At 45.3% G+C, this 25,212-nt stretch overlaps 1 protein-coding gene across 2 annotated transcripts in view; it reads right to left on the bottom strand.

The window, feature by feature from the left end:
• Nucleotides 1–25,212, bottom strand: part of adamts17 (ADAM metallopeptidase with thrombospondin type 1 motif, 17) — a 591,331-nt gene that overhangs the window by 33,787 nt on the left and 532,332 nt on the right. For both annotated transcript variants that reach the window (XM_041175111.1, XM_041175112.1), the window contains exon 21: nucleotides 21,043–21,195. In XM_041175111.1, the coding sequence (XP_041031045.1) occupies nucleotides 21,043–21,195 (153 nt within the window). The remainder of the gene's footprint in view (nucleotides 1–21,042; nucleotides 21,196–25,212) is intronic.

The raw sequence follows: 25,212 nt of genomic DNA, 5'->3' as shown, positions 1-25,212 counted from the left end.
AGAGTGTGAACAAGACGCATGTAGCAGATGACCAGGATGCCTGGCATGTGGGCATGTGTGGGTGGCGAGTGGGGCACTCTACAGGATAAGGATGCAAGCTCTAGATAAGATGGAGATGTGAGGGTGTTTGAAAGTGAGTCGTGATAGCTCTTGAGGTGGCGGCGAGTGAGATCCTGGTGGATGTGTGATGGGCTTGTGAGTGTGCGAGTTGAGAGTGATGAGATGGGTGTCTTACCTTGGAGGAACGGAGGAGATTGTTCATCCTCTTCCTGCACTGGGTGGCTGAGCTCAGTTGCAGTGCATTGGTGCTGGCCACCACTACCGTCACCTCCCATGCTGGATTGGTCAATTTGCTTGCATTTCTGTGTCCAGAGCAGGGTTGGAGGACATCATGGCAGGCCTGCACTGCCTCAGCAGGAGCTCCAGTGAGGCGTCACTAAATCTGGGCACTGCATGCTTCCTCTCTTTGGATGCCATTTGTTTTCTGCAGCTTTCCTAAGCTGAAAGAGTGTGAACATAATGTAGGGGCGCCCTTTAAATTTGGTGCCCGGAGTTAAGGAGCTTTGATGTCATGGTGGGGCAGGCGAATCAAAGGCCACCCACAGACAAAACAGCGTGATCCCCGTGAATTACTAATTACTTAAACAGGGAGTGCACGATATGATGCAAAAACATGCCATTCCAGTTGGTGGGTGCAACACCGATTTTTACGCCTGCCAACGCACTTTGCCGATTTCAGGGAAATCCCAGCCTTTAACTTTTCTTGATGAAAATAAAGTTTCATTTTCCGGCAAATTAACATTTCCAAAAAGTATTTCATTTATCTGCAGTTCAATACAAGCTTTTAGACTAATATTGTTTGAATCTGCCTAGTATACAGAATGTATTTATCAAATACAGAAGGTGGGTATCAGATTTGTAGCAACACCAGCTTATCTCTTAATTCATTCACCTTCAAGCAAGTGTCACTGTTTAATACAACACAATTGAAGTAATCGAGAACAGTAAACACCTATGATTAAATGCTTGTTTTCAACAAATATGTAATTTTTTTTCATTCTAGGAAGGGGGCTGTTGTATTCAAGGACAAAAGGGGTGTGTTAGATAAAAAATTAATGAACAGTTTTGGGTGCAACAATTCTTCCTTCTGGACTATTTATGACACAAGGTACAGTTTGGAGTGGTTGGTCATGTTAATTTGGCACTTCTACGCAACTGCAATTGCACACTACAAGTATTAACATGGTTTTATTCATTCACAATTCACATTATATGAAAGACATGGGTTTGCATTTCTTTAAATCAGATGGAAAGCGCACAATTGAGAAAGTCCACATTTATTGATGCAATCTAGTGGGCCTCCTGATTAATTATATTGTGGTCAAAATACACTAATACTCGATTTCTAATTTAAAGAATAATTTCCAGACAGCGCCCAACATTTATCATCACAAAAAGGAATGTTGCAAGAGATAGTGAGCTGTACCAAATTTGTAGATCACCAGTGTTGTGTCAGTCTTTCTCAATACAAATTCCTAAATTGGCTATAGTTTTAAATCCAAATACTGCATTCAAAAGTTTGGGAACTTTTTGGTTGCCAGCCACAATGGCGGCTTTTCTCGCCGTATCACCTCAAACCAGCTGTATTAATTATGCACTCTTGGGAAACACACTGTTTCCATGGCGGGTGGGTTCCCATTCGTCCGCCAGGCCATCGCTTGCCGCTTCATCACACCGGGCGCCATATTTAAAACACAGCTGTGCGCACACCTGTCAGTGCTTCTAGCCTACGACTGATGCACGGAAGACAGGGATGGCCCTGAAAGGCAAAAACACTGCAGCCCCAGGGTTTAGTGATGCGTCCCTCAAGTGCCTTTTGGATGCTGTGGAGGTCCACCCTGGTGTCCTCTACCTCTGCTCTGGCTGCAGGATGGGCAGCATCATCATCAATCCAGCATGGGAGGTTGGGGCAGTGGTGGTCAGTGCCAATGCCCTGCAAAAGAGGGCAGCCACCCAATGCCGTTACAGGATGAATGGTCTCATCCATTCCACCAGGGTAATTCACTCTTCTCATCACTCTCAACTCACACACTCACAAACCCATCACACAGTTCTGTTGAAGGGTCATGAGGACTCGAAATGTCAACTTTGTTCTTCTCTGCCGATGCTGCCAGACCTGCTGAATTTTTCCAGGTATTTCTGTTTTTGTTTTACACATCCACAGAGATCTCACATTTCAAGGGACAACACCACTAACTCTCACACACACCCTCACATCTCCATATGAACAATATACAAACAAGGAGCAGGAGTAAGCCATTCAGCCCCTTGAGCTTGCTCTGCCATTTAATAAGATAATGGCTAATCGGATAGTAAGCTGAAATCTGTAACCCATCTACCCCCAGTAACCTATCACCCCCTTGCTTACCAAGAATCTATCCATCTCTGCCTTAAAAATATTCAAAGACTCTACTTCCATCACCTTTTCAGGAAGAGAATTCCAAAGACGCAAGGCTCTCTGGGTGAAAACATTTCGCCTCATCTCTGTTATAAATTGGGGACCCCTTATTTTTAAACAGTAACTGACCCCTAGTTAGAGATTCTCCTACAAGAGGACATATCTTCTCCACATCCACCCTGTCAAGGCCCCTCAAGATCTTATATTTTTCGATCAATTCACCTCTTACTCTTCTAAATTCCAGCAAATACAAGCCTCATCTGTCCAACCTTCCCTCATATGACAACCTACCCATTCCAGGTATTAGTCTGGTAAACCTTTTCTGAACTGCTTCTGATGCATTTACATCCTTCCTTAAATAAGGTGACCAATACTGTACACAGTACTCCAGATGTGGTCTCACTAGTGCCCTGTACAACTGAAGCATAACCTCCCTACTTTTGTGTTCAATTCCCCTCGCAATAAATGATAACATTCTATTAGCTTTCCTAATTACTTGCTGTACTTGTATACTAGCCTTTTGTGATTCATGCACTAGGATACTCAGATCTCTGCACCTCAGAGCTCTGCAATCTCTCATTATTTAGATAATATGCTTCTCTTCTATTATTCCTGCCAAAATGGACAATTTCACATTTTCCCACATTACACTCCATTTGCCAGATCTTTGCCCACTCACTTAACCTATCTATATCTTTTTGTAGCCTCCTTATGTGTTCTTCACTACTTACTTTCCTGCCTATCTACGTGTCATCAGCAAATTTGGGAACCATCCCTTTAATCCCTTCGTCCAAGTCATTTATATAAATTGTAAACAGTTGAGGACCCAGCACTGATCCTTGTGGCACATCACCTGTTATATCCTGTCAACCTGAAAAAGACCCATTTATACCAACTCTCTGCCTCCTGTTAACCATGCCAATAAGTTAATCCCTAAAACAGGAGCTTCTATTTTTCCCTATAACCTTTGCTGTGGCACTTTATCAAATGCTTTCCAGAAATCCAAGTGCAGAATATCCACCGGTTCCCCTTTATCCAGAGCCCATGTTACTTCCTCAAAGAACTCCAATGAGTTGGTTAAAAACAATTTTCCTTTCATAAAACCATCAGGCTCCTATCCTCTTGCACTTTCATCCTGTCCACGTCTCCGCTCACCACACAAACATCAAACATTCCACTCAGTGCCATGTGTCCTGCTCACACTCTCTCCATCTGTTTTCCTGCAGGAGAAGCTGGCTCACATCAACAGGGAGAGGTCCCAGACACGGGGTGGAGTGGCCCACATTAGGGCCCTCAGTCACTTTGAGGAGCGTGCCACTGTGCTGACTGGTGAGGACATAGACTGTGCCTGTGGTGACGGTGAGGTCGGTGGTGAACACCCACCTGAGGATCCTGCGCCACATCATCCCTCTCAATGCAACTGTGAGTGTTCTCTCTCCTGTTTTTGACTCTGCACTAATTATCTCTACTTTGGTTCACAGGGAGCTCTGCCAAGTGACCGACACCCTCAGCCAGCCAGTCCCTCAGCTCCATCCACGTCCTCACCTCCAGCCAAGAGGACACCTCCTCCATTGAAGAGCTGGAAATAAGCAGTTTGGAAGACCCATCACAGTGTTTACTCACACCCTCCACCAGCACAGACCTTGGTGGGACCTAGATCTAGAGCTGGCTCAGGTTCAGAATCTGGTGGTCACATGTCCACAGCAGGAGGAGGCAGGTTCTGCCGAGCTCCCAGGCCTTCGGAGGACTGCGGGGGAAGAGGCATCTGTGAGGTCCAAGTCAGATGACAAACCTCTGGATTTGGCCTCCCAACTCATCCTGGAGAGTCAGCAGAAGGTGGGGGAACTTCATGCAGAGCTGTTGGAAGGCCTCAACAGATTGGCTCGTGAGTCAGAGGAGTCCGTGTGCCCCTGCTCTTTCATGAAATGGTGCCCACAATTGCGTGTAGGCGGACGCCATGAAGACCCTAGTCCAGCAGAATGTGGAGATGTGTGCAGACCTGCAATCTATCTCGGGAGCCATGGGTGAGATCTTGCAGTGGCAATGCGAGAAGGGAATGGGCACCTCGACATCCCTCCAGGTGCTGCTTCCTCTCAAAGAGTCAGGTCGGGGCCCCTGGGCACCCATAGGGAGGAGGAACAGCAGCTGGACACCCTTGGCTCATCCACTCAGGAATCTCAGGGGCTGTCCTCTCTCTCCCAGTCCCCTTTGCCTGTGACACCCTCAACCTCGTCCTCTGTCACCACAGAGAGAGCAGCTGGTCAATGAGTGATTCTGGAGGGAGGAGTGTGTGTGTGTGCTGGGCCTTTCAGAGCCTCATGCAAGCACTCTCCCCTGTAAGCGGATCCTTCCCTTATCACACTCACCTCAATGTCCTGAGCATTTTGAATGCTGCCTGCTGGGGTTCACTTTCAGTTGTCCATCTGAGCTGACCTGCCTCTCCGCCCACCCACTGATCTCACTCCCAGGCAGCATCTGATCTCACCCACCATGACTCTTGTTTCACTTTTGATTTAGACAGCACGGTCTGGATTCGCTTTTTCATAAGCTTTCCTGTCTTTGCCCCTCCCCCATTCACCCATTTCCTTTCCCTCATTACTGTTGACCCCACCCCGGCATCACCTTCCACCTCCCCTCTGTCATCTGCCAGCCACAACCCTTTTCCTTCGGGGATGTCTAGGTGAACATGTGCATTCCCTTCCTTCATGAAAATCCCACCCCCATCCACATTCACCTCCCCGGCCTCCTCCTTCCCACGCCCAGGCTCCGTGTCTGCCTCCGAGTCCCCAACAGCCACCCTCACCCATCCCTTCCACCGCTACTGTCACACCCTCACCCTCCCACCCTACCGCCTCACTCTGCCCTCTGTTATTCTCACCATTCCCTCCTACCACACCCACCCTCCCCAGGAGGTAGTCATGGACCCACAAGACCGCTCCCTTGCACATTCGCCTGGACATCCCCCCTTCTGGGCCCCTACCCCACAGAACCACATGTCCCCCCCTCCGGACACCTTTCTCTCTGGAAACCTTTACCCTCTCCAGACCCCTTCCTCCATCCGGATGCCATCCTCCCTCTGGACCCTTCCCCCCTCTGGACTCCACCCCACCTCGGAACCCCTTCCCCCTGCAACCCCTTCCCTGCCCCTTAGTCCTCCCACTCTCCCCCCAGACTCCCTCCTCTGCTTAGTCTCTCCTCCTTCCTGGCTCCCTCAGACACCCTTATTTCTTCCACCACTCTTAGTCCTTCCCCACTCCCACCTCCTTCCTCCAGATTTACCATATCCTCCAGCCTCACTTCTTCCTCCAGCTTTACTCCTTCCCCCTTCCTCCACCCTTACTCCCTCCCCTCTCTACACTCCTTCCTCCCCCAGGACCCCATCCCCACTCCGCACTCCTTCCTCCATCCTTTCTCCCTCCCCTCTCCGCAACCCTTTCTCCCCCTGGACTCTCTCCCTTCTTCACACTCCTTCCTCCACCCTTACTCCCTCCTCTTTCTGCACTCCTTCCTCCCCTTAGACTCTTTTCCCCCTCCGCACTCCTTCCCCCTTCCAAACTCCTTCCCTTACACTTTCCACTGCCCTTACACCTACCTCCCCAATTGCCATATTCTCCCCCGTTACCCCCTCCTCCTCCTTCCGTACTCCCGCACCCCCCCCTTTCCAACCTCACCTCCCTGACACCTTCATTTCCCCCTCCCAATCTCAACCCACCAACACCTTCATTCTGTTCTTCCCAACCTCACTCCCTGACACTTTCATTGCCCCTGCCCAACCTCACCCGCTCTGACACCTCTTCCTCTCCCAGTTGATCCTAGACTTCCCTCCCCCACCCCCTCGACCATTTATTATGAGCATCAATGGTGACTTTCCAGCTTTCGTGAGCTGTTTTGTGGCATAGCCATGTCCATGAGAATCCACCCAGCATGCCATGGGCGTTCCTCCAGTGCCACAATGCCACATTGCTGTCGGACTCTAGCATCTTCTGCTCCTTGGATGTCCACGATGTGAGCAAGGCCCTGGCGGTAAGTCTTGACTTCCACACGTCACAGTTGTCAAGACGTGTTCTGCACTGGCGTGTTTTCCTGTCGATGGGGTGGATGAGTCTGGTGGGCTGGCCTTATAATGATATGCTAATGTATTACAATGAGGTTCCCGACATCCGATGGTGAGAAATGCGGCCCACCATCGGTGGGCTGAGCTGACGATCGCAAACTGTTTTCACGATGTTGTGAAATTGATTTTTGGCTTTCTCACCATATTGTCTGCTTAAGCCATCCGAGTATGCCTGAGGCCAGTGGGCACGGACCATTCCACCAATTGCCGGTCGGGGGAGAGAAAAATCGAAGGAAACCAAAGAATAAAACCCAGTGTCTGGATTTGAGAAATGGTGGATCCTCGTTTGGAAATTGATTCAGTGCAGATGATCAAACATGCTGCTTCCGTGTTTTTAACCAATCAGAAAACTTCTGGCTGATCTCATGATGGTACAGGTGTTGAAGTCTCGCGAGAGGTGCGGGAGCAGAGTGCGGAAATCTAGTGAACAAAACTGGGAGAACTTGGTGCTGCGAAACAGTGGGAAGCTGAGACTGGAGCCAGGGAAGGCTGCAGATAACAACTAACTGTGAGTAATTCATTTTTGAAAGTTAATTGGGGGAGCTGGGGAGGGGTGGGGCATCACGCTGAAGGTTCGTCTAGGGTGGTAAATACACCCAGATTCTACAGGCATGCTGTTGACACCCAGATCTATCTCACCACCACCTTTCTCAACTCCTCTGCAGCATCTGATTTGCCATGCTGCTTTCCTGCCATGCAGTAATGGATAAACAGAAATTTTCTCCGTTAGAATATTGTGGACACTGAAACTATTGTCTTCGCCCCCACCACCACAAATGTCATTCTCTTGCCACTGACTATGTCCCTGTCCCTGGCCACTGGCTGAGGCTGAACCATAATCTTGGTGTCCTATTGACCCTGAGCTGAGCTTCCGACCCCATAGCCTCTCCAAGGCCACTCAATTCCATCTCTGTAACTTGGCCTGGCTTTGACCCTGTCTCAGCTCATCTGCTGTTGACACCTCCTCCAAGCCTTTGTTACCTCCAGACTTCATTATTTCAAGACTCTGTTGACAGGTCTTCAATTCAACTTCCCTAACCTTGAGCTCACCCGAAATTCTGCTGCCTTGTTCCATCCCATTGCGGGGGACTAAGACTTCACACTGTATACTTTTATAAAATATATAGATATCCTCATTGCTATTTCTTAAATTTTAAAACTGAACAAAATGGGTGAACCTTTGTCTGTCTGTGACTCTTGAACAAAAAAAGCCATGTTGCAGTTTTGGGGAAACTTACACCTCATTGCCTGAGGAGCCACTAACAACCATCAGTGGACTGCACAGCCCAACTTCAAAGAGAGTTACACAAAGGCCATCTGTATTTAATAGTCCAGGTTGGCCAGAAGGAGACTGATGGTCTGCCAAGACAAAAGGCCCCGCAACCTTTCTTTCAATTTGAAATGGCAGAGACATTTAGCCATCTCCAAAACCCAGCTGCATTCCAAACGGTGGATGCACATCCTTTGTTGGAGACCGGGTAGGAAGGTGGGGGTCATGTGACATTGGCCTCTGGCTTGTTGAACAAGTTAACATTGCCTTGCTGAGCTGAATAGCTCAGTCTGCTGCTTTAACATCTGGCTAGCAGGCCATTGAGAAAGAGCACTGGCCCAGGGTGAACACCTGGCTCCATCTACCCTGCTTCAGCTGAAAGTTCTGTACCACGGCCGACAAAACTGATTCATTTCTGAGTGCCTATTTCAGCGTGTGAAATCATCATCACAGGAAAAGTGAATTCTACAACATTGGTTTTCAGCCCGCCAACCTCTGTGAAGGAATACCTCATTGGACTTTATTTCTGGACTCTGAACCCATGTGAAGCAATATTTAGTTTCTTTGTGTTCTCTGTACTGTAAAACCTTCTTTTCTCTATTCCTGTCTTTACTATCTGAGTATGGAGGTGCCATTGTGATCCTCCCTTTGTGTTTCGAATGTGCGCAAATAAACTAACCCTTTGAGTTTATCCTATCTCGAGCGTGCTGTGGGGTTATTAATAGAAAATTGGATCACACAAAAACCAAGAAACCATGCCACCGCTTATAAAGAGGGAAACAAATCAAAACACCTTTCTGTTTATGTACAGGTGGTGAGAGGAGAAATTAGTGCTGCTTAGATCATCCCCTGCTCCCATCTATAACACCTTTGAGAAAGAAAGACTCTATGAGAAGGATGTACCATTCATGGCTAACTAAGGGAGTTAAGTATGGTATTAAATTGAAAGAAAAATGTACAATGCTGCAAAGATTAGCGGTAGATCAAAAGATTGGGAAAATTTTAGTAGCCAGCAAAGGATAGCTAAAAAAAAAGATGGAGGAATAAAAGTATGAGAGTAAACTAGCAAGAAATATAAAAGCAGAAAGTAAAGGTCTCTACAAGCATATAAAAAGGAAGAATAGCTAAAGTGAGTGTTGGTCTCTTAGTGGGTGAAACTGAGGAATTAATGTTGGTAAACAAGGAAATGGCAGGCACTTTAAACAAGTATTTTGTTTCTGTCTTCACAATAGAAGACACAAAAAGCTTCTCAAGAATAGTTGAAAAGCCCTGTGGGCAAAAGAGAGGGAAGAAGTTAAAACAGTCACTATCACTAGAGAAAAAGTACCTGGAAAACTAATGGGATTTAAGACTGACAAGTCTCTTGGACCTGATGGCCTGCATCATAGGGTCTTATAGGGAGTGGCTGCAGTTAGTCACATCGGCATTGCTGGTAATATTCTGAAGATTCCTAGTTTAGGAAATGTCCCAGTAGATTGGAAAACTGCAAATGTAACACCACTATTCAAAGAAAGGAGAGAGACAGAAATCAAGAAAGTATAGGCCAGTTAGTCTAACATCTGTCATTGGGAAATGCTAGAATCCATTATTAAGGAGGTAGTAGCAGGATATTTAGAGAATCATAATGCAATTAGGCAGAGTTAGCATGGTTTTACGAAAGACAAATTGTGTTTAATGAATTTATTAGAGTTCTCTGAGGATATGACAAGCAATAGTTGGAGTGCATTTGGATTTCCAAAAGCCGTTTGATAGGGTGCCACATAAAAGAATACTGCACAAGAGCTCATGGTGTTTTGGGTAATATATAGGATTGGCTAACTAACAGCAAACAGAGTCAAGATAAATAGATCATCTTCAAGTTGACAAAATGTAACCAGTAGGGTGTCACAGGGATCAGCACCAGGGCCTCAGCTATTTCTGATCTATGTTAATAACATGGGTGAAGGGGCCAATTGTATTGTGGCCAAATTTGCTGATGACACAAAGATGAATAGGAAAGCAAGCTGTGAGGAGGATACAAAAAGTCTGCAAAGGGAAATAGATAGGTTAAGTGAATGAGCAAAAATGTGGCAGAAGGGGTATAATGTAGGAAAATGTGAGGTTGTCCACTTTGGCAGAAAGAATAGAAATATCATTTAAATGGAGAGGGACCGTAGAATGCTGCAGTACAGAGGAATCTGGTTGTCCCCAACTTGTACATGAATCACAAAAAGCTAGCATGCAAGTACAGCAAATAATTAGGAGGGCAAATGGAATGTTAGCCTTTATTGCAAGGGGTGTAGAGTATAAAATTAGGGCAGCCTGCTACAATGGTACAGCTTATTGGTGAGAGTGCACCTGCAGTATTGTGTACAGTTTTGGTCTCTTTACTTAGGAATGGATATAATTGCATTGGAAGCAATTCAGAGAAGGTTCACTCAGCTGATTCCTGGGATGAAGGGATTATTTTATGAGGAAAGGCTGTGCAGGTTGGGCCTATGCTCATTGGAGTTTAGAAGAATGAGATGTGATCTCATTGAAACCTACACGATTCTGAGGGGGCTTGACAGGGTAGATATTGAGAGAATGTTTCCTCTCATGGGGGAATCTAGAACTAGGGGGTACAGTTTAAAAATAAGGGGTCCCCCATTTCAGATGGAGATGAGGAGGAATTTCTTCTCTCAGAAGATTGTGAGTCTTTGGAGTCTCTTCCACAAAGAACAGTGGAGTCTGGGTCAAGACTGAGTTAGACAGATTTTTGATTAACAAGGGAGTCAAGGGTTATGGGGGACAGGTAGGAAAGTGGAGTTAACACCACAATCAGATCAGCCGTGACCTTATTGAATGCTAGGTAGGTTTGATGGGCTGTATGGCCTACTCCTGCTCCTATTTCTTATGATCTTGTGATCTCGCACCATCACTCTGTGCCCTTGTATGCACCTACATTGGCTCTCATTTGGAAATCCTTCGATTTTCACATTTTAAACCTTGTTTTCAAATCCCTCCATCGCCTCACCACTCCCTATCTTTGTAACATCCTTCAACCTTTCAAACCTCAGAGATCTTGCGCTCCTCTTGTGCATCCATATTTTTCTTCTCTCCACCAGATAGCCATGATGGGCCCTAATTTTGGAATACCTTCCTAAACCTGACTGCCTCTTTTTCCTCCTTTAAGCTGATCCTTAACACCTATCCCTTTGATCAACCTGTGCTAATATCGCCACGTGTGGCTCGGTGTCAAATTCTTTTTTGATTCGGGCTCCTCTGAGTCGGAAGATGTTTTATTTTTCTTGATTCTTTCATGGAGTGTGGGCAAGGCCAGCATTTGTTGCCATCCCTAATTGCTCTTACACTGATTGGCTTGCGACGCCATTCCAGAGGGCAGTTAAGGGTCAACCACATTATTGTGGATCTGGAGTCACATGTAGGCCAGACCAGGTAAGGATGGCAGATTTCCTTCCCTAAAGGACATTTGTTAACCAATGGTTTTTTGCAACTAAAAAAAATGGTCACTATTACCAAGACCAGTTTTCAATTCCAGAGTTATTACTTGAATTTAAATTCCTCTATCTGCCATGTAGGATTTGAGCTCATATCCCCAGAGCGTATACTAGCCTGCTGGATTACTGGTCCAGTGACATTACCACCACAGTACTGTCCCCCCACATATAAGTACAGTTGTTGTTGATGCTGCTATAAGTGGTGCTGATTGGTTATAAGTACCAAGCTGATTTATAAACCAAATTAAGGAGCTCGGGTTGTTTCATTTGTTGACGCGGTAGCTTGAAGGGCATTTCATTGAAATTTATTCCTCGAGAAACAGGAGTTCGGTTTAATTTGTGCGCTTGGTAATTGGTTTAATTCAAGAATTAAATATGCTTAATAGACTAATAAAAATACACAGCACATTATTTCCAAGACTGTGTCACTCAAAGCTCTCCAAGTACAAGATCAAGCCCTATGTTACATTAATTATAGGCAGTAATGTGTTTCCCTATAAATAAACGCTCCACTCAACTAATTATGAAACATACTTGCAAGGCATAAAATGTGCCAAAGGTCACATAATTAAAGCGAAGGGTCCAGCATTAAAGTGAGGAAATACTCAGTTCTGCACTTTTAAAATCTCAAACGTCTATCCTTTGGTCTTCCGTTCACCAAAATATTTCTGCAGCTTTGATGTCCCAGTCTCCAATAAAACCATGACTCTCTCGCTGTTTCCTGGGTGTTTCCCCGATTCAGCTATCATCTCTAACACAAAAATAGAATTACCTGGAAAAACTCAGCAGGTCTGGCAGCATCGGCGGAGAAGAAAAGAGTTGACGTTTCGAGTCCTCATGACCCTTCGACAGAACTTGGGTGAGTCCAAGAAAGAGTTGAAATATAAGCTGGTTTAAGGTGTGTGGGGGGTGGGGGAGAGAGAGAGAGAGAGAAGTGGAGGGGGTTGGTGTGGTTGTAGGGACAAACAAGCAGTGATAGAAGCAGATCATCAAAAGATGTCACAAACAACAGAACAAAAGAACACATAGGTGTTAAAGTTGGTGATATTTTGTTTTTGTTTTTATTGCAGCTATCATCTCTGCTCCTTTAAGTCCAAAAGTCGAGAAGTTGAAAGGATTTGGCGGACAATTGGCTCACCATCTGCTGCCAGATCTGACTGGACCACTTAAAACACTATCAGGTCTGTTTATTTTTAAATGAGCATGTGGCTTCCTATAGCTTATACATATTCAATGTGGTTCTCATAGTGCACCGTGCATTACTTTACACATAACTAACTCATGATCAGGCTTTTGAGAACCCTCATGGAATTTGTGGGCTAACGTCAGGAAAAATGGCCATAAAAAATTCTGGGTGGTCTTTGAAGACTCAACTGGCTCACCAACGCCCTTGAGTAAAGGAAACTTGACCCACGAAAGCACTTAGCTCTACATATAAATTATGCAATGCAATCCTAATGCCCTCTTAAGTAGCCCAGCTAACCACTCAGCTGGAAAATAAGCCACTATGAGGCAAAAAAAGAGGCCCGCCTCTGCATTTTCAGGATACTGAGGAATATTAACAGGAAGGTAGCTAACAAGGAATGGGTGGGATTGTATGCGTGAATTCCAGAAGTCAGTACAGCAGGTCAACATCTGCAATTTCAACTCAACTGTGCCAATTAATTTGACGTCTGGGCTTTGCACCTTGAAGCTACATAACAGTCATGATGCCAACCCAGAGGACATGATCTCAAAAGGGACAGTTCACAAATAGAACTTGGAGATGTTCAGGGCTGACACAGAGCCAGGGCAGCACCTAGATTAAGTGATGCCTCTCTGGAATTACTGCTGGATACTTTCTGGAGGAAGAGGGGAATAGTATTGAGCAGCAACAAGGAAGGCATGGTAACTGAGGTGGTGAGCAGCAGGTGCACTGTGCCCAGGTTATGAATGCAATGTAGGAAGTGAATAATGATCTGTGGTCATGTGATTCTCTTTGCAGAGCTCCTTCACCTCACTGATTCCTTGTGGGGGTCATGAATCAAGTTTGCAGGGGGTATCCCCTGTCTCCTATGTGTCCATAACACCGCTTCCTGGAATAAAAAGTCTGGAATGTTGGTATGAAAGCATCATCGTGACTCCCAGTGAGTCTGGTGCACACCTGAATGAAACTCTTCTTGTGGTTGCAGAGCAGTTGCACACTGCCTGGTGAACACCCTCAGGTTTATGAAATCTCCTGCTTGCCACGGTGGTGCTTGGATTGCCATGTGTGTTCAATTGATGGCACCCTGCAGCTGTGGGAATCCAGCCAGAGGGGTGAATCAGAGTGCCCACTCATTCAGGCAACTGTCATCACGGGGAAATGACAAAATTACTGACACTGGCAATTAATCCTCCCATCACCTGCCTTCTGAACTTCTGAGCAGCTGACAGGGGGATCCTGTTGTCAGGATCCTGTTGTCAGCAACACCCTGGAAATATCGAAGGTAAAACAGCTCAGGTCAGTGGTCACTCTTACAGGCACTGATAATGATAACCAGGTCCAGCAGGGAGCAGGTCCTCAAATGTTTGCCACCGCCTGTCATAACAACCTCTGCCTGCAGAAGCACTGCTCTTCTGAGAGATCAGTGAAGCTAAGTCTCTGCCTGTAAATCCTGTGTCATGGGTAGTGCTTCCCTGTGACCTCAGCCTTGTCCCTCCACCCACCCACCTGTGTTCCTCCCCCTAGAACCAGGGAGAGGAATCATGGGCCCTGGTGCTTCTCCTGTTTCCAGGCTCCTTATTCCATGTCCCCCCACCCCCCATTTAACCCTCCCCCTCACAACGTTCAGGTGCCCAGAATTGGGAACCATAGTCACAGTGGGGTTGAACTGTGGTGCATCCATGAGGCTGAGAGCTAGGTGGGTAGCACGTTGAGAGAGGTGGTCATACTGCAACTTAAGGGCCTGGAGACAGAGAGGGAATGGATGACCAAAAGAAGTAACAAAAATAGAGACAGAAATACCAGGAAAAACTCAGCAGGTCTGGCAGCATCGGCGGAGAAGAATAGAGTTGACGTTTCGAGTCCTCATGACCCTTCAACTGAACTAAGTAAACTTAGTAAACTTAGTTCTGTTAAAGGGTCATGAGGACTCGAAATGTCAATTGTTCTCTTCTTCGCCGATGCTGCCAGACCTGCTGTGTTTTTCCAGGTATTTCTGTTTCTGTTTTTGATTTGGATTTCCAGCATCCGCAGTTTTTTGTTTTTATGACCAAAAGAAGTAGGCAGGTAGTGCAGGAGTCCCCTGGGGTCCTGCTCACAAATCGGTTTTCTGTTTTGGAAGCTGGTGAGGATGCTGGTTCTTCAGAAGAGTGATATCAGGGCCAAGTTTGTGGCACCACGAGCAGCTTGGCTGTACAGGAGGGGAGGGAGAAGAAAGGAAGAGCAATAGTGATAAGGGATTCATTGGTTAGGGGAGCAGACAGGTGTTTCTGTGGGCGTAGAGGTATCTCCAGGATAGTTTGTTGCCTCCTTGGTGCCAAGGTCAAGGATGTCACAGAGCGGCTGCAGGACATTTTTCTGGGGTGGAGGGGGGTGGGTGAACAGCCAGAGGTCGTGGTTCACATTGGTAGCAATGACTGTGGTAGGAAGGGGGGCTGTGGTCCTGCAATCAGAATTTAGGGAACTAGGTAGAAAATTAGCAAGCAGGATCTCAAACGTAGGCCCAGGCCACTGAGTACAGAAATAGGAGGATAAGGTACATGAATGTGTGGCTGGAAAGATGGTGCAGGAGGGAGGGCTTTAGATTCCTCAGACACTGGAACTGGCTCTGGGGAAGATGGCACCTGTACAAGCCAGACAGGTTGCACCTGAACAAAGCTGGGACTGTGATCCTTGCAGGCCGTTTTGCTAGTGCTGTTGGGAGGGCTTTAAGCTAACTCGGCAAGGGTGTGGGAACCAAGAGAAATTATTAGAGAGGAATACCAGGATGCACAAAATACTGGGAAGGACGGATAGTACTAGTGTAGAGAATAGTAAGTTATTTGGTGAAGTCGGGGTGAGGGAGAAAGTAACAAAATCTAAATCAGAGTTATTATGCATGTATGTGAATGCAGGGGAGTTACAGACGCAGATTGCCATATGGAAATATAATGTTGTGGTGATAACAGAGACCTGACTCAAGGAAGGGCAGAACTGGGTGTTAGATATTCCTGGGTACAAGGTGTTCAGAAAAGATAGGAAAGGAGAAAGGGTGGCGGTATTGGTTAAGGAGAGCATGCAGTGCTGGAGAAAGAGGATGTTCCAGAGGGTTCAAGGACCGAATCAATTTGGCTAGAGCTAAGGAACAAAAAGGGTGCAATTACATTGCTCAATGTAGTCTATAGACCGGCAAATAGTGAGAAGGACGTAGAAGAACAAATCTGCAGGGAAATTGCAGAGAGGTACAAGCATTACAGAGTAGTTATAATGGGGACTTTAATTACCTGATTCTAGACTAGGACAGTGGTAGCGTAAAGGGCGAAGAGGGGCAAAAGTTCCTAGATTGGTTCAGGAAAATTTTCTACAGTAGTACGTGTTCAATCCAACTAGAAATTATTGGATGCATTATTGGACTTGTTCTTGGAAATGAGGTGGGCCAAGTAGATCCAGTGTCAGCAGGGAAACATTTAGGAGACAGTGATCATCATATTGTACGTTTTAGGATGATGGTAGAAAAGGACGATAGGCAATCCAGAGTAAGAATAATTAACTGGATGAGAGCTGACTTCGATGGGGCAAGAACGGAGCTGGGCCAGATAGACTGGAATGAAAGATTGGTGGGAAAAACTGTAGCTGAACAATGGGCTACCTTCAAAAAGAATTGGTTTGGGCACAGTCAAGGTATATTCCATTGAAAGGGAAAGATAGGGCAAACAAATCCAGAGCTCCCTGGATGAAAAAGGAGATAGAAATTAAGATCAAGAAGAAAAAGTGTGATTATAATAGGTATCAGGTAGAAAATATAATTGAAAACCAAGAGGAATAAAGAAGGTTCCGAAGGAAGGTGAAAAAACATATTAGAGAAACAAAGAGGGATTATGAGAAAAGACTGGCAGCCAACATAAAGGGGAATCCAAAAGTCTTCTATAGGCATATAAATAGTAAAAAGATGGTAAAAGGAGGAATGGGGCTGAATAGGGACCTAAAAGGGAATTTACACAAGAATGAAGAGGCCATGGCTGAGGTATTAAATGAATACATTGCATCCGTCTTTACCAAGGAGGTAGATGCTACCCAGGCCACAGTGACAGATGAGGTAACTCTATCACTAGAAGGGTTCAAAATTGATAAGGAGGAAGTGTTGAACAGATTGTTGGTATTTAAGGTTGACAAGGCACCTGGACTGAATGAGATGCATTCAAGGATATTGAAGGAAGTGAGAGAAGGAGTTGCAGGGGCACTGGCCATAATGTTTCAGTATTCCCTAGACTCAAGGGGGTGCCAGAAGACTGGGGAATTGCAAACATTATGCCCTTGTTCAAAAAGGGTTGTAAGGATAAGCCCGGCGATTACAGACCAGTAAGTTTAACTTCAGTGGCGGGCACGATTCTAGAAACAATTATTTGGGATAGAATTAGTAGTCACAGAAAAATATGGGTTGATAAGGAAAAGCCAGCATGGATTTCTAAAGTGGAAATGGTGTTTAACCAACTTGCTGGAGTTTTTCGAAGAGGTAACATAAAAGGTCGATAAGGGTAATGTTGTTGATATGGTATATATGGACTTTCAAAAGGCATTTGATACAATGTCACACAACAGACTTGTGGGAAAAGTTATTGCTCATGGAATAAAAGGAACAGTAGCAAAGTGGATACAGAATTGGCTGAAAAATAGGGAGCAGAGAGTAATGGTCAATAGATATTTTTCAGGTTGGAGGAAGGTTTGTAGCGGAGTTCCTCAGGGGACTGTATTGAGACCCTTGCTTTTCCAGATGTATATTAATGATCTAGATCTTGGTGTGCAGGGGACAATTTCAAAGTTTGCGGCTGATATAAAGCTTGGGAGTGTTGTGAACTGTGAGGAGGACAATATGGAACTTCAAGAGGACATAGACAAGTTGGTGGAGTGGGCAGATAGGTGGCAGATGAAGTTCAATGTGGAGAAGTGTGAGGTGATACATTTTGGTAGGAAGAACATGGACAGAAAATATAAAATAAGGGGATGACATTTTGAAGGGGGTGCAGGAGCAGATAGACTTGGGTGTATGTGTGCATAGATAATTGAAGGTGGCAGGACAGGTGGAGGGAGCAGTTAATAAAGCATATAGTATCCTGGGCTTTATTAATAGGGGCATAGAGTACAAGAGCAGGGAGGTTATGCTGAATTTATATAAGTCACTCGTTAGACCTCAGCTAGAATATTGTGCACAGTTCTGGGCACCACATTATAGGAAGGATGTGAACACATTAGAGAGAGTGCAGAAAAGGTTCACAAGAATGGCTCCAGGGATGAGAAACATCAGCTATGAGGATAGATTGGAGAGGTTGGGACTGTTCTCCTTGGAGAGAAGAGGGCTAAGAGGAGATTTGATAGAGATGTTCAAAATCATGAGGGGGCTGGACAGGATAGATAGGAAGAAGCTGTTCCCACTCGTAAAAGGATCAAGAACGAGAGGGCACAGATTTAAAGTGATTTGCAAAGGAAGCAAATATGATGTGAGAATAATACTTTTTCACACGACGAGAAATTTGGACCTGGAAAGCGCTGCCTGGAAATGTGGCGGAGGCAGTTCAATCGAGGCATTCAAGAGGGCATTAGATGATTATTTGAATGGGAACAATGTGCAAGGATATGATAAAGGCACTAGGTCATAATGCTCATTTAGAGAGCCGGTGCAGACATGATGGGCCAAATGGCCACCTTCTGTGCCATTAAGATTCTGTGATTCTGTCAATCCCTCCCCCCGCCGTGTATCCCTCCTCCCCGTGTCCCATCTTTAGTGTTTGTGCTGATCCCACTACACCCACGTCATTGATACTTTGGAGAGTGATAGTCTTCCTCCTCCTGCTGTCAAGCAGGTCCACCATGCCTTGCACCCTGATCTTGTCAGTTGGAAACCTCCAATGATAAGTTTAAATACCCACCTGAGCTGCTGAAGCTCAAGCCCTGGGAAACCCATGTGGCACATGTTAAATCTGGAGCAAAGTTAAAAGCAATTTCTAAACACCCCATTAAAGTCTCCTAAGGGTGCAAATTGCCCGAATTACTACCTGGCCCCCACAGTAAATAAATCCCAAACTTCAGTGAATACGTTTCTCACTCACCTCCAAATGCGTCTCTGTTAAACCCCCAGCTGGGCGCGCTGGAGCCGGGTTGTGCCCCTCATTGACAGTTCAGAAAATTTTAAGACCCCGCCTTCCCCAAACTCACTTGTTCTAAACGATAAAATTCTCCCCCATATCTAGAAAATGCTTTTTGTTGTAAACATTTAGGCCAGAATATAACGCTCATCGGACAGGCGCGCACCCAACCTGACCAAGCGTAAAATGAGACGCGATGACATCTGGCAAGCATCCTGAAGCCAACTTACACTCACGCGATATTTCAGTCGACGGACGCCTGAATTGGCAGTGTGCCTGCTGACAATTAAAAGGCCTATTAAGGTCATTAAAGCTATAATTAAAAGAAATTTTTCGCTGCCCGTTCAAACCTTACGGTTAGCGGGCAGGCGAAAAGGCCAAGAGGCCTTTGCATTTTTCAGGAAACCTAATCCACAGGCGGGGTGAGGTTTCCGTCAACAAATAAAAATAAAATTAACATTTTAACCTTTCATTAATAATGTGTCCCTGCTCATGTGACAGAGTCACATGGGGGGATGTGTTTTATAACATTTTTAAAATCTTTATTTTTAATGTTCTAAACTCTTCATCTCCCTGAGGCTGCTCTGTGCCTCAGGGAGCTTTTCCAGTGCGCACCCGCACACATGTGTGAACTTGCGCTCCCGTCCTCCTCCTCCCCCAATATAGGCAGTGCTGGGCGCTGCCACGTGTGTTTCACGCTGGGCGGGCTTTAATTGGCGGTCCGGCCCTGATAGTGGGCGGTGGTCAGCTTCCTGACAGCCCCCACCCACCCCTGCCGAGCCTGACCGACGAGGGGAAAATCCTCCCCTTAGTGTAGACACACATGGGAGGAGAGCAGAGGGTCTGATGAATGGGTAACACAATGGGAGAGGGTGAATGTCAAATTCTGGGGAGGGGGCACAGTGTCTTGGTGGAGAATCCAGAAATGGTGGAATGCAGATATCTCGGAAGGTGATGGGGCTGCAGGAGGTTACAGAGATAGAAAAGAGCAAGGTCATGAAGGGATTTGAACATTAGGATGAGGATTTTAAATTTGAGGTGTTGCCGGAGCCTGAGCCAATGTAAATCAATGAGCACAACAGTGATGGGTGAATGGGATTTGCTGCAAATAGGGATACGGACAACAGAGCTTTTGGTGAGCTGAGGTTTTTAAAGGGTGGAACATGGGAGCCGGGCTAAAAAAGCGTTGGATTCGTAGTGACTGGAGGTAAGAAAAGCATGGATGAGGGTTTCAGAAATAGATTGGATGAGGCAGGGAAGGAGATGGGTGAAGTTTAGAGGTGTTGTCATTTGGATGAGACAATCTGCCCTCTCAGGTGGATGTAAAAGATCTCTGTGCACGATTCTTCAAGCAACACCACTAAAATAGATGATCCAGCCCTTTCTGCACTGTTGAAGTTGATCCCACTCTACATTCATTAACTTCCTTCAGATCTTTATGGTCGTACTTTCTTTACAATCTGCAGCCCTCTTGTATTGAAATGACTATTAACGCCTTGATCTCCCAAATGCCTTTTCATGAGGCAATGGAAATCTGTTTCTCTTGGTCCTTTGTAGATCTGGTTTCTTCACGTCTTTCATAGATTCAAAAACAGCTGCTGCATTTTCCACTTTCGTTGTTAGAAATGAAGGAGTGGATACTCTTCGTATTGAAGCACATGTTGTAAAAGGCTCATGAACACAAAGAATAATCAATAATCTTCTAATCTCAAATAAAGCTCCCAGATTTCCTCCAAGTCTTTCCATCTTTGAAGTCACTCCAAAACAAATTCCTTTTTATCAACTCTATAAAGACCGGAAGAGCGACAACAGTTGTGCTTTGGCCTGGAGAAATCAATCTGTGTAATGGCCCACGGTTGACTAAGTTTCATTATAACTCAGCCTGTAAATTCAGGGATCAATCTTGAAGCTCTCCTCTGTTTATACAACTTGCCTGTAACATGGAGACCAAAACTCCACGTGATAATCCAGGTGCAGCCTCATCAGGCCAGGTACAACTTCAGTGCATGTCCTTTGATTCAGATGTCACAGCCCTCACTTTACATCCCAATACTTTAGTTGTTTTCTAGACTGCCTGTGAACATTTTTAATAACCCATCCACCAAAACTGTCAGTTCACAAACATGCACCCTACCCTGGGGCCCAGTAATGTGTGTTGCTAGGCTAATAATCATAATCAAGAGTTGAAATCCCAACTTAAGAATTTGAATTCCGTTAAATGTACAAATGTATAAATTGGAAAATGACCATGATGCAGGTAGGTTGTAAAATTGCAAATACTTCACTATTTCTGTGCCTGCTATATAGTTACAAATTTATACTAGATTAAAATGGGTGCCATTAACAAATGCAAGACAATGTAACTGTGATAATATGTTACCACACAGGTGCAACGGCAGGTAGGAATAGAGTTACACACCTTTGACCATTCTCCTGTCTGCCACTTGTAACAGTTTGTGTGGTCCTCACACTCCTCCTCCTCATTGGGTTTAGTTGCAAGATCACACTTGCTTTGTGGATTAGTGCAATTCACTGTCCTCAGATGGACTCCTCGACCACAGTCTGTAGAGCACTGTAGGAAATTGATCACAGTTAATATTTCAATTCTCATAATGTTTCCATTTTTCCATGTGCTCATCCTAGGACTAATAACTAATCACTAATAAAATTAGTCTATCCATATAAACAATGGGCAGAATGGTCCCAGATTTGCACAAACTGTGGTGACGGGTGGGAAAAAGGACGTTTTGCCTGTTGGCCACAATGGCATGTTTTTGTGCCAAATCATCCCAATCCCACCTCATTAACCATGCATTCCCAGGAAACATGCCGTTTCACTGGCAGGCAGCCTCCGATTCGCCCGCCACACTGTCACCTCGCTGCTTCCTCACGCCTGGCACCATATTTAAAGTGCAGCTGGGCGCACACCTCTCAGTGCTTCCAGCCCAGGGCTGCTGCACAGAAGATATGGCCTCAAAAGACAAGAAGTCTGCAGCCCCCTGATTCCTGGGACACCTTCTGGACACTGTTGGAGCCCGCCGCAATGTCCTCTACACCCCCTCTGGCTGCAGGAGGCCCATCAGTGTCACCACTCCAGCTTGGCAGGCAGTGGCAGAGGTGGTCAGTGCCAATGCTGCACAGAAGAGTTTTGCCATCCAGTGCAGAAAGAGGATGAATGATCCCATCCATTCTGCCAGGGTAAGACATCATCACTCTAACTCTCACATGTTTACAAGCGCATCACACATTCACTGGCATCTCACTCACTGCCAGCTCAAGGGACATCACCACCCATTCTCACACACACCCTCACATCTCCACCTGGCCTCATCTCCTCTGGAGAGTGCCTCCTCAGCCCTCACCCTCTTGAGACTGCTTGCACAGATCAACGTGTGTCCGCACACACACTGGGATACCGCTCCCCACACCCCTTACCTAGTAATGCCCTAGCCCTACAGCCTCTTCCCTTGCCTGAGGTCACTTCTCCCCCTTTCCCAGGCAAACCATATCCCTGCCGCCATTGAAAAGACACCCCCATCTTGTGGCTGGTCTCGTAAGTAAAGGCCTGCCCATGAGGCCCCTAAAAGTGATGTGGTGCTGTCTGCAAAGCCTGGTGCTGATGACTGTAAGTGCTGCCTGAAACACGGTAGGCAAACAAACCTCAAAGTCCCGAGTGAAGTGCAGCTCGCCAAGTGCATGTCGATTATGTACAGTTGTGAAACACTTTGGTGTGACTGTGCCTGGATGATCCAGTGTGGGGAATGATTCCAGTGAGCAGGGCTTATAATGATATGCGGATGTCTTAAAATGACATTCCCAATGTCTGGCAGCGGGAAATGCAGCCCGCCATTGTTGAACGGAGCGGTGAGTGCAAACTGATTTCACGACGGCGTGAAACCGATTTTAGGCCTTCCTGCCGTTTTGTCCCCTCACGCCCACCATGCCCGACACCAACAGGGATGGAAAATTCCACCCAATGCCTTCTTTATATGTTTGTTCTGAAAAATGCCCACAATCAGTTTTGGTGCTTGCTACTAAAACAGTAACATGTATTTACATACTATCTTTAAAGTAGCAAAAGCAGCAGAACCCAGGCCCAGAGATACAGTTTTAATTGAGGGATTTGGGGAGCTGAGAGCTGGTATTAACAGGGGATTGAGGGGAGGTGGCGTTGAGGAACGTTGCATAAATTAATAGTTTAAGTTACAAAACCTCTACAACTACTTCTTTTCATTTCATTGGCTTTGAATTAGGCCTCAAAATTCTAAAGTTGTCAGCTTTTTTAGAGCCTGTATCAGGTGTAGGTGACAGCCTCATGAGGCCAGGTAAACCTTCAGTGCCACGTCCTTTGACTTAGATGTCACACCCCTCGCTATACATCCCAACGCTTTAGTTGTTTTGTAGATGGCCTGTGTACAGTTTTAATGACCCACTGACAAAAAACTATCACATCTCATTTCTATTGTGTTAACTCATGCACAATACACAACACTGGTAGCATACTGGTGATGTTACTGGATTAAGAGTCAGGAAACACGAGTTCACGTAGCAGCTTGAGAATTTGAATTCAGTTAAATACACAAATTGGAAATAAAAAACTGTTATCAGTGTGTGTTTGTGACACTTGCTGGATGCATTTCAGGACCTAGTGTTGCAAGAGTATTTTATGCGAAAAACCCACAACTCATGAGTGTCCCAGGCAGTGAAAGGTTTTCTCATTGGGAATGGGCCAGTCTTAATCAGGCTGTGATTGTGTGTTTACCCACTGTGGTGGTGGTGTTCATTTTTAGTCTCTTTAAATGAGGATTCATTCCAGTAAATTAGGACTTTCAGTTTCAGTGCCATAAATTATTAGTCAGCAGGGAGTGAAATTAGCATAAAATAAAACTCTTTCCAACATTGCTTCACAGAGCAAGGCAGAAGTTGGTTACTGATGTCAGGGACAAAGCCAGGAGTGAAAAGCTGGATTCTAAATGGTTAAGAGTGTCAATCAAATCAGCAACAAGAAAGATGGTTTTAACTCAATGTGATATTATATAGCATCTCAATTAATTTAATAGATAATCATGGAGTGCAAGAAGAGGCCATTCAGTCTATCATTCAGCCTTTGCTGGCTCTTTGAAAAAGTTTCCAATTAGCTCCGCTCCCCTGTTCTTTCTTCCAAATAATTTCCCTCCCAGTGTTTATCCAGTTCCCTTTTTAAAGTTCCCATTGAACCTGCTTCCACCGCCCTTTCTAGCAGCGCATTCCAGCTCCTATAACAACAGAGTAAAGTCCTCCTCACGCCATCTCTGGCTCTTTTACCAGTTATCTAAAATTTAGTGGGGAATGCAACAAATTCACTCCCTTCACCAAACCACCATCTGTAACTTTAATCCCGTTTTCTTTTTACTTTTAAATGCCGACCATCCACTGTGTATTTCCAGCAACTTAGGTTTTGATTTCAGGTTTTCAGAATTTGTGTGTTTTGTTTTATCCCACTGACCTGTCTTGAATTAAGACTTTTCTCAATCAATCATCCCACAATCAGTCTCAGTGCTGGAACCAGCATCAGAGTGCAGCAATTGGCCAAGCAGCTTTGGAAATCTGCCAGTCTTAGCTATGGTACACTGACTGGTATTGATACAACAAACTGTCACTCAGACTCCATCTAGCATCATTAAAGACCCATTAATGATTGCTTTACTCAGAAATTACTAAATGTACATAAAGATGAAACGGTAATGATAGACAAAGCCGTTTCTTTTCATCATGTGCTTTTGCCTGAGGCTGAAAAAAATTCTGGCACAATAAATCTGGTCAATTGTAGAGTTAGCAGAGGATTTAACATTGCTGTAAACTCTATTATCATATGGACTGCCATCACAGGTAAGGGAGGTGACAGATAAAAGCATGATAAATCAAACTGCAAAATGTCAAAAAACCTGTAATTGAAAATGTAACCTCCTTCAGGTGAAGGACTGGATGTGTACTTGGTGAAATTTGGCATTTTTATGAGTTTATTTTGAATATAAAGAGAAGAAATGTAACAATAACACTCAGAAGAGTTATTCATAGCAAAAACTGGCCCAAATACTCCAATTCTCATACCCATATTTAAATCCCTCCACTACCTTGTTCCTCCCTATCGTTGAAACAATCTCCAGTCTTACAAATCCTTCCCCCAAATCCTGTTACTGTTATTCCAGCCTCTTGTGCAATCCCCTCTGTCCAACCAATGGAGACCTGCCTTCAGTTGCCTTGGTCTTATGCTGAATCTCTCCCATCTCCACCTCACTTTCTTCCTCTAAGATGTCCTTAAAATTAGCCCATGTCTTTTATCACACCATCCTAATCTCTCCCTTGTTGGCTTGGCTTTCAGTTTGCTCCAGAAATGAAGTGCCTTGGGATGTTTTTCTATGTGATATATAAATGCAAATTAAAGTGGCAGTGAGCAGTGTGAATCCTTCTAACCAGGCATGGCCAAGCTGCCTTTATGTTGTTCTGTGGTTAGCAGCGTTTGTGCAACAGGTCTATCACAGTTTTGGTGGCAAGGAATGCTGGTTTCTCACTGGCTCTTTTCGTTATCACTGGTATTAACAGGGCAATA

The sequence above is a fragment of the Carcharodon carcharias genome, chromosome 26 (genome assembly GCF_017639515.1).
Source record: "Carcharodon carcharias isolate sCarCar2 chromosome 26, sCarCar2.pri, whole genome shotgun sequence".
NCBI lineage: Eukaryota > Metazoa > Chordata > Chondrichthyes > Lamniformes > Lamnidae > Carcharodon > Carcharodon carcharias.
This window is presented reverse-complemented; position numbering and strand designations above follow the sequence as displayed.